This window comes from Hyla sarda, chromosome 2 (genome assembly GCF_029499605.1).
Source record: "Hyla sarda isolate aHylSar1 chromosome 2, aHylSar1.hap1, whole genome shotgun sequence".
NCBI lineage: Eukaryota > Metazoa > Chordata > Amphibia > Anura > Hylidae > Hyla > Hyla sarda.
Window position 1 is genome coordinate 156,629,411 of NC_079190.1, and position 13,393 is coordinate 156,642,803.

Sequence of the window (13,393 nt, forward strand, 5' to 3'; positions counted from 1 at the left end):
CAGTTCTGCCCACGCACAGTAGTCCGGGCGCTTGAGGTCCACTTACCCATCGGCGACGGGCAGCAGAGGATGGCGATGCAGCTCCATGGTGCGGCGATGCCGTGCAGTGATCCTACGGAAGCTGCTGAGTAGTTGCCTAGCAACATCTGGAGGGCTACAATTTTGAGACCGCTATACAGTGGTTTCTAAACTGTAGCCCTCCAGATGTTTCAAAATTACAAATCCCAGCATGCCCGGACAGCTGTTTGCTGTTTGGGCATGCTGGGATTGTAGTTTTGCAACAGATGGAGGGCTACAGTTTGGAGATCTCTGTGCAGTGGTCTCTAAATTGTGGCCCTCTAGATCTTGCAAAACTACAACTCCCAGCATGCCCACACAGCAGTTTGCTGTCTGGGCACGCTGGGATTTATAGTTTTGCAACATCTGGAGGGCCACAGTTTGGAGATCACTGTGCAGTGGTCTCTAAACTGTGGCCCTTCAGATCTACAACTCCCAGCATGCCCAAACAGCAAACAGCTGTCTCAGCATGTTGGGAGTTGTAATTGCGTACCTACAGCTGTTGCATACCTACATCTCCCAGTATGCCCTTCGGCGATCAGTACATGCTGGGAATTGTAGTTTTGAAACAGCTGGAGGTACACTGGTTGGAAAATACTGAGTTAGGTAACAGAACCTAACAGAAGGTTTTCCAAATAGTGTGCCTCCAGCTGTTGCAAAAGTACAACTCCCAGCCTGCACGGTCTGTCAGTGCATGCTGGCAGTTTTAGTTTTGCAACAGCTGGTTTGCACCCCCATGTGAATGCACAGGGTACATTCACACGGGCGGGTTTACAGTGAGTTTCCTGCTTCAAGTTTGAGCTGCGGCAAATTTTCCGCAGCAGCGCAAACTCCTAGCGGGAAACTCTGCCAGTGCAAATGTACCCTAAAAACACTACACTACACTAATACAAAATAAAGGGTAAAACACTACATATACACCCCCTTACACCCCACCCCCCATTAAAAATGAAAACATATCATACGGCAGTGTTTCCAAAACGGAGCCTCCAGCTGTTGCAAAACAGGCATGCTGGGAGTTTAGCAACAGCTGGAGGCACCCTGTTTGGCGTAGAATACCCCTATGTCCTCTCCTATGCAATCCCTAATTTAGTCCTCAAATGCGTATGGCGCTCTCTCACTTCAGAGCCCTGTTGTATTTCAAGGAAACAGTTTAGGGCCACATATGGGGTATCTCCGTACTCCGGGCTTTTTCTCCTTTTACCCCTTATGAAAAGGAAAAGTTGGGGTCTATCCCAGCCTGTTAGTGGAAAAAAATTAAAAATGTTACACTAACATTCTGGTGTTGCCCCATATTTTTTATTTTCACAAGAGATAAAAGAATAAAAAGACCCCCAAAATTTGTAACGCAATTTCTCCTGAGTACAGAAATACCCTATATGTGGGCATAAAATGTTCTGCGGGAGCATAACAAGGCTCAGGAGTGAGTACGCACTGATTTTACAGCGGTTCTGATATAAACGCAAAAAAATAAATACCCACAGACTCCATTTAGTAAACTACACCCCTCACGGAACGTAACAAGGGGTATAGTGAGCCTTAACACCCCACAGGTGTTTGATGAATTTTCATTAAAGTTGGATAGAAAAATGAAAAAAGATTGGAAAATTGCTGAACTTTGAAGCCCTCTAATGTCTTCCAAAAGTAAAAACATATCAACTGTATGATGCAAATATAAAGTAGACATATTGCATATGTGAATCAATATATAATTTATTTGGAACATCTATTTTCCTTACAAGCAGAGAGCTGACAAGTTAGACAAATGCAAAATTTACAATTTTTTCATCAAATTTTGGAATTTTTGACCAAGAAAGGATGCAAGTATCGCCAAAAATTTACCAAAAATTTCTGGTCCTTAAGGTGAAAATGGGCTTGGTCCTTAAGGGGTTAAAGACAATCAGCTAGTTTCAGGACCTTCCTGCTCAACCAATCACTGTCCAAGACAAGACACCTGCAAACAACTGCTTGTTAGAAGGACAAAGAAGATACCGGCACTGCTCGGAGGAGAACTGGATCTGTGGCAGACCAACGGGAGATCGAGCTAGGTAAACATCAGGTTTTTTATGTTTCCCCCATGGCCCAGCACCCTATTACACACACATGGGGACTGGGTGGGAGGGAGGTGTTCCTGGGGAGCTGAAAGCATAATCCTGCAACCCTACACTCTGATCTTTTTACTATATAGTCTTAGGTGCAGGGTCCAGGCTTCAGTTCCTGGGGAAGCTGACATGCTGGGAGACAGAAGTTGTACTAGTTTTGGCCTGTGGCTCTGTTATAGGTAAACATTAGAGCCACGGGTTCTGAAAAAGTTCTGGTAGGGCACCTCCTGCAGTGCTTCTTCTGGACTTGCAGGACTATGTACATGCACAAACCATGCCCCTACTGCAGGCCATGCCGCACTGTGCCCCATCTGGAAATAATTCCCCACTCTGCCCCATCCTGTAATAATGCTCCCCTGTGCCTCATTCTATAATAATGCCCCACTGTCTCCTGGCCTTAAAGGAGATATCCAGTGGTGACTCAGTGGTGAACAACTTATCCCCTATCCTAAGGATAGGGGATAAGTTTGAGATCGCGGGGGGTCCGACCGCTGGGGCCCCCTGCGATCTCCTGTACGGAGCCCCGACAGCCCGCGGGAAGGGGGCGTGTCGACATCCGCACGAAGCGGTGGCCGACACGCCCCCTCAATACAACTCTATGGCAGAGCCGGAGCGCTGCCTTCGGCAATCTCCGGCTCTGCCATTGAGATGTATTGAGGGGGCGTGTCGGCCGCCGCTTCGTGCGGGGGTCGACACCCGCTATCTGGCCGGAGAGCCGGGGCCCTGTACAGAGAGATCGCAGGGGGCCCCAGCGGTCGGACCCCCCGCGATCTCAAACTTATCCCCTATCCTTAGGATAGGGGATAAGTTTTTCACCACTGGACTACCCCTTTAATGTCATCAAGCCACTCTAGAGAGATCTTAAACATGAGCTTTAGGCAACATGACCAAAGACTTTGCAGGACCTGGAGGCATTTTGCCAAGACAAATGGGCAGCTATACTACCAGAATGTGAGGCCTCACAGACAATGATTACAAAGACTTCACACTGTTATTGATGCTAAATAGGGCAATACACAGTAAGACACATTTTGCCTACTTATTTTTCTGTCAGCCTGTTCGCCCACACTAAACCCAATACACTGGGTTATAGTGTGGGTGAACAGGAGTCCAACGAGGGGTCACTTACTTAAATATGTCCAGATATTTCCCCCAGAAGATCCATTGCTATATTCAGTGAATCGCGCGTATCCTAGTGAAGTGGACTCACAGACAATGGATATGTAAATTAAGCCAGCAAAGCCACACACCCTGTGCGCAATTCACAGAATATAGCAGAGGTTTTTCTGGGGGGGGAATATCTCAGGATCTACTGAACATATTTAAGTAAGTGACCCCTCGTTGGACTCCTGTTCACCCACATTATAACCCAGTGTATGTGGTTTAGTGTGGGTGAACAGGCTGACAGTTTTCCTTTAAAAATTTAACATATATTACCAATTCTCTAAGGGTATGAAAGCTTTCAAGTACAACTGCATAATGCATAGATTCCAAACCACACATGTAAATTCTTCAGTGATAATGTCTTACTTTAGGGTGGAGCTCATTACTGGGATGGAACACCTTGCTTCAGCATGTAATTCTTCTTGTGAAGATGTTAGTATTGATGCTCTGGACTTCCTCTGTCTGGGCAATGAAGCAGAGGATGCACTTCCCATAGTAGAGGATTTAAATGTGGAAAAGACTGAGAAAAGAGAAAAATATTACACTGTAGATATACCTCAAACCAGGTTTACAGGGGGAAAAGTTTTTAGTAATTATTAAAGAGGCAGAATGAAGACAACCATTTACAAGAATGTCTCTACGGTGTAGTACATACATAACAACCCAAATCCAAACATAAATATAAAATCAAAACAAATAAACTCATAAATTAAGTTATGTGTAATAATGTAAAATGACACATGGGAAAAATATTGAACACATCAAGAAAGGTAGGTACAAAAAGGCATGGAAAGCAAGGACAGCAGCAAAAAACTATAAGTAATTAAAAAGCAATCAAGACCCTAGTAAGTGCAAATTAATGTCGGCTGTTTCAGTCCCAACTGATGGCCTACAAAACAGTCTTATTGCCAAAGTGTCACACAAGACACATCTCATCATGGGTAAAAGCAAAGAGCTGTCTCAAGACCTTCACAACCTAATTGTTTCAAAACATAACAATGATGTTGGTTACAGGCACATTTCTAAGCTTCTGAATGTTCCAGTGAGCACTGTAAGTGGAAAGACAACCATTTCACCATAAATTTCCCTCGACCAGGTGCTCCTTACAAGATTTTTGGCAGAGGAGCAAAATGACTAATCAGAAGAGTTGTCCAAGAGCCAAAGGACCATTGTAGAGAGATGGGATTAGCAAGTACTGCTGTCTTGAAGGAACAGTTTTCAGTGAGAAATCCAGTCATGCCGTAAATGTTTGCACCCCTGAAATTTTTCAAGAAAATGTATTTCTCACAGAAAAGGATTGCAGTAACATATGTTTTGCTATACACATGTTTATTCCCTTTGTGTGTATTGGAAATAAACCAAAAAAGGGAGGAAAAAAAGCAAATTGGACATAATGTCACACCAAACTCCAAAAATGGTCTGGGCAAAATTATTGGCACCCTTAACTTAATATTTGGTTGCACACCCTTTGGAAAAACATATCTGAAATGAGTAACTTCCTATAACCATCAATAAGCTTCTTACACCTCTCAGCCGGAATGTTGGACCACTCTACCTTTGCAAACTGCTCCAGGTCTCTCTTATTGGAAGGGCACCTTTTCCCAACAGCAAATTTAAGATCTCTCTACATTCAATGGGATTTAGATCTGGACTCATTGATTGCCACTTCAGAACTCTCCAGCGCTTTGTTGCCATCCATTTCTGGGTGTTTTTTGACATATGTTTGGGGCCATTATCCTGCTGGAAGACCCATGACGCAAACCCAGCTTTCTTTTCACAAATCTCTTTTTATTAAGATGAAAGATGAGATAACAAAATAACGTGATGACAATTCGGAATATTAAACAGTTTTGCAATCTTATACAAGTGCTACTTCATCAAGCGATATCGCATCTGGAGAAAGCATATCAAATCAGGTATAAAAAGGAAGAGCCATTCAAGAGCAGTCATAAAGTGAGTGCAACTAATAAACAAGAACCATGTAATAAGACAGGACCTATCTAGCCTCACGCTGGGTGGAATGCTTCAATATGGGGTCATGTTGATAGGTCCGAGGTAAACCTGTAGAACATTGCATAAACAAGTAAAACTATTTTGTGTAGAACAATTTATTTTGTTTTTATTTTTTTCGTGGAGCCCGGCCGGGCTAAAATCAGTTAATTTCTTGAGAGACCCAAGAGAAGTGTGGGGAGGGGAGGGGCAAACCCAGCTTTCTGACACTAGGCTGTACAGTCCAAGCCAAAATCCATTGGTAATCCTCAGATTTCATGATGTCTTGCACACATTCAAGGCACCCAGAGCCAGAGGCAGCAAAACAACCCCAAAACATCATTGAACCTCCACCATATTTCACTGTAGGTACTGTTATTTTCTTTGTAGGCCTCATTCTGTTTCCGGTAAACAGTAGAATGATGTGCTTTACCAAAAAGCTCTATCTTGGTCTCATCTGTCCACAAGACGTTTTCCCAGAAGGATTTTGGCTTACTCAAGTTCATTTTGGCAAAATGTAGTCTTGCTTTTTTATGTCTCCGTGTCAGCAATGGGGTCCTTCTGGGTCTCCTCCCATAGCGTTTCATTTAATTTAAATTTTGACGGATAGTTTGCGCTGACAATGATGCTCCCTGAGCCTGCAGGACAGCTTGAATATCTTTGGAACTTGTTTGGGACTGCTTATCCACCATCCAGACTATCCTGCGTTCACACATTTCCTCAATTTTTCTCTTCCGTCCACACCCAGGGATATTAGCTACAGTGCCATGGGTTGCAAACTTGCTTGATAATGTTGCACACTGTGGAGAAAGGCAAATCTAGATCTCTGGAGATGGACTTGTAACCTTGAGATTGTTGATATTTTCCTCATTTTTGGTTCTCAAGTCCTCAGACAGTTCTCCTCTTTCTGTTGTCCATGCTTAGTGTAGCACACACAGACACACAATGCAAAGACTAAGTGAACTTCTCTCCTTTTTATCTGCTTTCAGGTGTGATTTTTATATTGCCCACAGCTGTTACTTGCCCCAGGTGAGTTTAAAGGAGCATCACATGCTTGAAACAATCTTATTTTTCCACAATTTTGAAAGGGTGCCAATAATTTTGTCCAGACCATTTTTGGAGTTTGGTGTGACATTATGTCCAATTTGCTTTTTTCCTCCCTTTTTTGGTTTAGTTCCAATACACACAAAGGGAATAAACATGTGTATAGAAAAACATGTGTTAGTGCAATCCTTTTCTGTGAGAAATACTTTCAGGGGTGCCAACATTTGTATAGGTATTGAGTTGCAGATGATTCTGGCTACATTATCTTCTTTTCCTGTCGCCTCAGTCCTCATGTGCAGAGATTTTAATCAGTGTCTAGATTTTTCTTTGGACAAGTTCTGGGACACAGGTGTCACTTCTAGGTCCCAGCCTATTGTGTTAGCTGCAGCTTAGCTTCTTGTTGGAGGTGGGTCTTATTGATCTCTGGTGACCTTGCAATCCCTCCACAAATCAATATTCCTATTACTCTACCATTTATGGACCTCTTTCTAGAATAGTCATAGTAGTGGGGGGATGCAGACACGCTGGGAATGGTAAGAGAGGCTGAGTATCTTTGCTAGAAGATGGAGATTGAACCCATTTATTTTTGCATTTGCTGACTACCTCAGAGATTAAAACTGTGGAGCTGACTTTAAATGAGGGTATGGATTTGGTCTCCATGGTCTGGGATTCGCTTGAAGCATTTTTGAGGAGCCTCTTTATTCATACTTATAAGTCATGCATCAGGGATCAGGAGGCTCGCTTGTAGCAGGCTGTTGTGGATGCTAAGAGTAGTTAAATTCTGGATCCCATTGACATAGTGAGGGAGAAATGGATCTAGGCCTAAACTGACAATTAGCAGCACATAGAGGTTATTGCTAAGCAAGAGATTTTTGTCTGACAGTGAACTTTGAGAGCGAGGAGGGTACTGGCAAATTGCTTTCATCTATTGCTAAGGCTCGGCAAAGGATGGTTTATATCTGCTGTCTTCTAGACTCAACAGGACAGGACATAACTAATCCCACCCCTTCATTCACCCATACCCCTTCCCTTCAATTCCTTGGTTGAACTTGAAGGACATTTTCATTTTTCAACCATACTATGTAACTATGTAATGATAGTGGCATTCTGCAGGTAAAGCTACATTTCTATTAGGACACTTACACTTCTAAAACCTCTTGTTTTCTTGCAGAGCTAGACAGTTTTGTGGATAGAACTCTTCTGCCTTCTTCAACTCCAGATCAGAGATTCAAGCTGGTCTCGCCTCTTACTCTGGAGGAATTGGAGGTGGCTCCAAAAGACTCCACAAATCCCTGGGCACATATGGCATTCCTACTGAGGTGTACAAAAGCTTTAAGGGTGTCATTTTGCTACAGCTCTTGCGGGTGCTTAAGTCAGCAGTATTGGAGGACTAACTTCCTTGTTCTATGCTTGAGGGGATAGTGGTGCTTCTTCCTAAGCCCGGTAAGAATCCGCCTCTTGCCGGGTCTTACAGACCGATTTCTCTATTTTGCTCGGATGTTAAACTGCTCATTAGAGAACTTGACAGGGACAAAATTCACCAGGTCTTTCTAAGGGGGGTGCTGTGGCCAGATTCATCTTTCCACTCAACACTTCCAAAGCTTTTGACAGCATTGAGTGGAATTGTATCATTACTGATGGCCCGGATAAGTAAGTGGTAGACTATCTGACTCTTCTCAACTGCAGCAAGGGACATGGCTGCATAGTGGGATTTCATTATGGTAGTATTAAGGACTAAATAGCATTGTATGTGGATATGTTATCATTTTTGGGAGATACTGAAAAATCGTTAGCCCCTGTTATACAATTTATCTTTGTTTCTTTTTCTGGCCTATTAATTATTTGGGATAATTTGGTCTTAATGACACTAGATCTGCTCCCTCCTATCCCTCAGAGTGCAGTCTCCAAGATACAACTTATTGCCAGGACTTGGAAATTCAGATAACCCCTTCTAACCATGACTATGTTGCCAAGAATTCATAGCTTGGGTCCCATTGGTTCCTTGTGTATGGCTAAGCATGGCGGTCATGTACCTCTTCATATTCTAGAAATTGGCGTGCTCATGAGACCTCCTGATTCTACCCACACTACTAACTTATTGCGTGAGGACAAAGCAAAAGCTATGCTAGGAATGTAAGGTTGCCATAAAATTACACCATTGTGGCATACCCTGATTTGTCAGATTTTTGGGGAGCAGAGGGAGATATTCAGATTGGAATAGCTGCGTGTAGATGGTGCATTAAAATCATGAGGTTCTATGGACGGAACTGGCGCTGTTGTATTCTTTCTTTTTTAGTTACCTGCAACTTAGACATGTCTTCGAAGTGCAGGGTAGGTTGAGATCGCAGGAGATTTGCTTTAATGGCATATTGGAGTCCTTGTTTTTTCTTCAGATTCCACTGGAATTATATTTCGGCTCTATAAGGATTTTCTGCATTACTCTCATGACAAATTTTCTTTGCTGACTTGGGACCTTTGTTTGATGAGGAATGGACTACTATCTTGTCCCATACTTCATTATCACTATCTGAGGCCAACCGTTTGTCACAGCTGTTCCTTTTTCATAGAGTGTATACAACCCTAGTACTTAGGTATAGGATTGGCATGAGACCTGATTCTGCCTGTCCAAGTTGTGTACACTAAGATGCGCATTTATTTCATATGATGTGAGATTGTCCTCTTTTGTATTGGAGGGCAGTACTGCCTTTTGGGCCATACAAGATGGGGGAAGGAGCCCTCTGGGATGGAAATAGGTGTCATCTGTGTCCTTTACCAGGCCAGGAAGCTCATTGCTCATGCTGGATTAGGGCTAAATTTCATATGGTGTGGGGTTCTTGGGCGCATGCATATAGCTTGGGTCGAGATAGGCCCTAAGGGGCAAGATGGCCTTTGGTGGGATTTGGGGGGTCTCTCAGTTCATGGACGTTTCCTTTATATCTAAACTCACTGCCTATTTATGTTTACATTTATTTTGAAGCTCTGTATACCTGCACAATCTGCAGTCCATTGAAGTGCCTCCGGTCACTCTCCTTTCTAGATGTGGTTCTGGTTACCTGCTGTTGTTTTTCCTGCCGCATTTGTTTATTTAGTATATGTATATTGGTCTCTCAGCAAAAGTCACCCAAGTGTGAGACATAGGCAGTGCTAGGCCTATAGGAGCTGCAGCTTGGAGGAAACCTAAGTCCACTAAGACAGGTCAGGCAACTGGTGCTATGAAGCAGTAGGCTCCAAACAAAAAGTTAGGGATGCTGTCCAGTATTATATAGTGCTCAGCCTAGCAGGTTTTTGTTTTGTCTAATGTGCACAGTGTTACCAATGTTTGCCTTTGTGGATGAAGATTAAATTTGGAAATCCTTAAATGTTAGAATATTTTAGGCTAGACAATCAGAGGGACATCAGAGGGATTCTGTCTCCCATTATTTTTTTTACAAGATGCTTCTGTATAGAATAGAGCAGCCTGCAACACTATTGTTTAATTGAATCGAAACCCAGAGACATACCCACTGGAGGCCAAAATGACACACTTTTGGTGTCCACTGGGTAACAGGGATTTTTAAAATTTGCATGTCTTCCCTGTGCATATGGTTAACCCAAGCTACTAACGCAACTAAAGGCTCATTGAGGTCTATGGCCTAGGGATGTAAATCTATGGCAAGTAGGAATACAAACTGTGTTTGTCTTACCATCAGTAGAAAGTTGAGAGCTGGAATTAAGTTTCAAAGATGATGCGGACGCTCGTTGTTCCACCTTTTTGTTTACAAGCTTGTTAAGATTTTGCCAAATTTGTGGTATTTCTGGTAATAATTTTTCCTTTTCTTCCCTCAAAGTTTCTACTGTGTCCAAAACTCTGTTAAACTGATCACTTGGGACTCCACGTGCACCCTGGAAGATGACAAAATGTAGCTTTAGTTATAATCTGTAATGACTTAATCTGTCATAACATATTTTCTATATTAAAACAACAACTGTATCTGTAAACTCGACAGTCAGATTTTATTATACTATTTATCATATATACTATTCATCATATATGTATAAAGCCTGATGGGCTGTGTTTGTGCGAGGGGCGGAAGTAATTATCGCTCCCTGCACTTCCAGGTGGGGCTCATTGGGAACAGGTGGGGGCGTGTGTATATAACTCTCCCCTCTCCTACAGGGGCGGAGCACGTGTCGTTTGTGGAATCTCTGCTTCCTGTGGCAGGCTGGTGTTTGAATCTCCCACAAAAATCTTCAGAGCTGCTGATCATGAGTCTGGGGGGTGCAGGTGCGGCATCCTGGCAGCTCCGCTGGCTGTCTTATCTGGGGATGCTGTCTCACTCTGATTATAAGGTAATATTGGGCAGGTATGGTTCTGGCTGGCTCTGCCCGCAGCGGTAGTGGGGGCCAGGAGCGGCAAGCAGGTGAGTTAAATCGTTGCTGGGGGTGGTGCGGCCTCAGCATTTCGCGCAGCCCGCTAGCTGCCTCATGGCGACATGTGGACTGCCCGCCACCCACACAGCTACAATTGTCTATGCCCTTGGGACAGGTTGCGGCAGCTGCCCAGTCCTCGTTATGCGGTCCTGTCAGCTTGTCTGCTATCGTTAATCTAAAGTATAGTGTAATGCTCTGCGGAGGGTTGTTTCAATATAAAGTTTGCTGTATACAGTGTGGTGCAATGCTCTGCAAAGAGTTGTTTCAATATAACTTTTGCTGTGTGGTGCGGTGCTCTGCGGGGTATACGGTGCCCTTGCAGTATACGGTACAGTGTAATGCTCTGCAAAGGGTCTCGTTACAATATAACATGTACTGTATAACGGTATAGTGCAGTGCTCTGCAGATGGTCTCGTTACAATATAGTATACATGATATACAGTTATGGTGCAATAATCTGCAGATGGTCTCGTTACAATATAGTATACATGATATATAGTTAAGGTGCAATGCTCTGCAGATGGTCTCATTAAAATATAGTATTCATGATATACAGCTATGGTGCTATGCTCTGCAGATGGTCTTGTTACAATATAATATATACTATATACAGTATAGTGCTATACTCTGCAGATGGTCTCATTATAAACAAACTTTATACAGTTAGTGCAATGCTCTGCAGATGGGATGGTTTCAATACAACATATTATATAGGGCATAGTGCAATGCTCTGCAGAGGGTCGTTACAGTTAGCATGTCCAGTGTGGTGCAGTGCTCTGCGAAGGGTCTCGTTGCAACACAGGGTGGCATTTACTGTTTGGTGTGGTGCAATACTCTGCAGAGGATCACGTTGCAGGGTAGCATATGCTGTGTGTGGTGATACAGTGCTCTGTAGACTGTCTTGTTTCAATATAGTATATAGTAGGGTGCAATGCTCTGTAGAGATATAACATAGGCTACATCCAAATAAATCATAGTATACACAGTGTTATTTGCACGATCATGGTATCCATACGGTTCATACGCTTGGTTTATTATGGGCATACACGCATTACTGGTACAAGGTGCACACGAGTAGAGCATCTTCACGGTTTGATAACTCCATGAGTTTCTTATTGTCCGTACTCTCATGGTTAATTCATACGCTCATGGCACACTGCTCGTACGCGCTTAGTATGTATACAGTTTCATGTGCTAATATCATTATATACGGTACATATACTCACTGACGATACATTCACAGCATTTATACTGGGCAAACTCGTTTATGCTGTTCACCTCATGGTTATTCTCTCACTCACTGGTGTTTTACACGGTCCACAAACTTGGCATTAATGCTGTTCACATATTCTTGGCATGTTCACGGTCTTACGTTCTTTCTACCATGTTACGTTCATGGCAATCAAACACGTCGTAATTATCACTGGTTCATACGCTCAAAGTATCATTCGGTTCATATGTTAATGGTATTTCATACTGGTTACGGCAGTATACTGCCTATAGCAATTATACGGTTCATACACTCATGGCAGTTATAGTGGTCACACTCTCACGGTTCTTAAGTTGTTCACATGTTCACCGCAGGGTTCATACGGTTCATACGCTCATGGCGGTTGTATTGGTTGATTGGTCATGGTTTTGTGGTTCACGCGTTCACCGCATTCATACACGCAGGTTTTATACGCTAATGGCAGTTATATGGGTTACACGGTCATGGTTTTGTTGTTCACGCGTTCACCGCATTCATACACGCAGGTTTCATACGCTCATGGCAGTTACATCGGTCACACGGTTATGGTTTAGTTGTTCACACGTTCATCGCATTCATACACGCAGGTTTTATACGCTCATGGCAGTTATATTGGTTACACGGTCATTGTTTTGTTGTCCACACGTTCATCGCATTCATACACGCAGGTTTTATACGCTCATGGCAGTTATATTGGTTACACGGTCATTGTTTTGTTGTCCACACGTTCACCGCATTCATACATGCAGGGTTCATACGCTCATGGCAGTTACATTGGTCACACGGTTATGGTTTTGTTGTCCACACGTTCACCGCATTCATACATGCAGGGTTCATACACTCATGGCAGTTATATTGGTTACACGGTCATTGTTTTGTTGTTCACACGTTCACCGCATTCATACGCTCATGGCAGTTATATTGGTTACACGGTCATGGTTTTGTTGTTCACATGTTCACCGCATTCATACACGCAGGTTTCCTATGGTTCTCACACATAGTGTCATGCTGTTTCGTGCAGTTGTGGCCACGCGCTCATAGCATGTTCACAGCATTATACTGCTCATAGTACTCATACCTCATAGCGTCATACCACATATTAATTCGTAGCACATATGCTCGACGCTTATACTGCACATGTACTTGTAGCGTTTATACTGCACATACACATGGCCTACATCAGGCACATACGCTCTTAGCATTGATATCGCAAGTATACTCATAGCATTATACTGCTCATAGTATCATATCACTATACGCTCATAGCATTTATACCACATACACGCTCGTTGTATTCATACCACAGACATGTTCACGTCATGTATATTGCACATAGAATTGTAGCAATACACTACACGGACATTCGTAGCATTCATTC

At 43.1% G+C, this 13,393-nt stretch overlaps 1 protein-coding gene across 1 annotated transcript in view; it reads right to left on the minus strand.

The window, feature by feature from the left end:
- The window catches only part of DZIP1 (DAZ interacting zinc finger protein 1), an 89,865-nt gene that overhangs the window by 15,102 nt on the left and 61,370 nt on the right, over nucleotides 1–13,393 (minus strand). Inside the window, exons 12-13 of the mRNA XM_056555599.1 lie at nucleotides 10,040–10,238; nucleotides 3,690–3,843 (exon numbers count right to left, since the gene is read on the minus strand). Coding sequence (XP_056411574.1) covers nucleotides 3,690–3,843; nucleotides 10,040–10,238 — 353 coding nt within the window. The remainder of the gene's footprint in view (nucleotides 1–3,689; nucleotides 3,844–10,039; nucleotides 10,239–13,393) is intronic.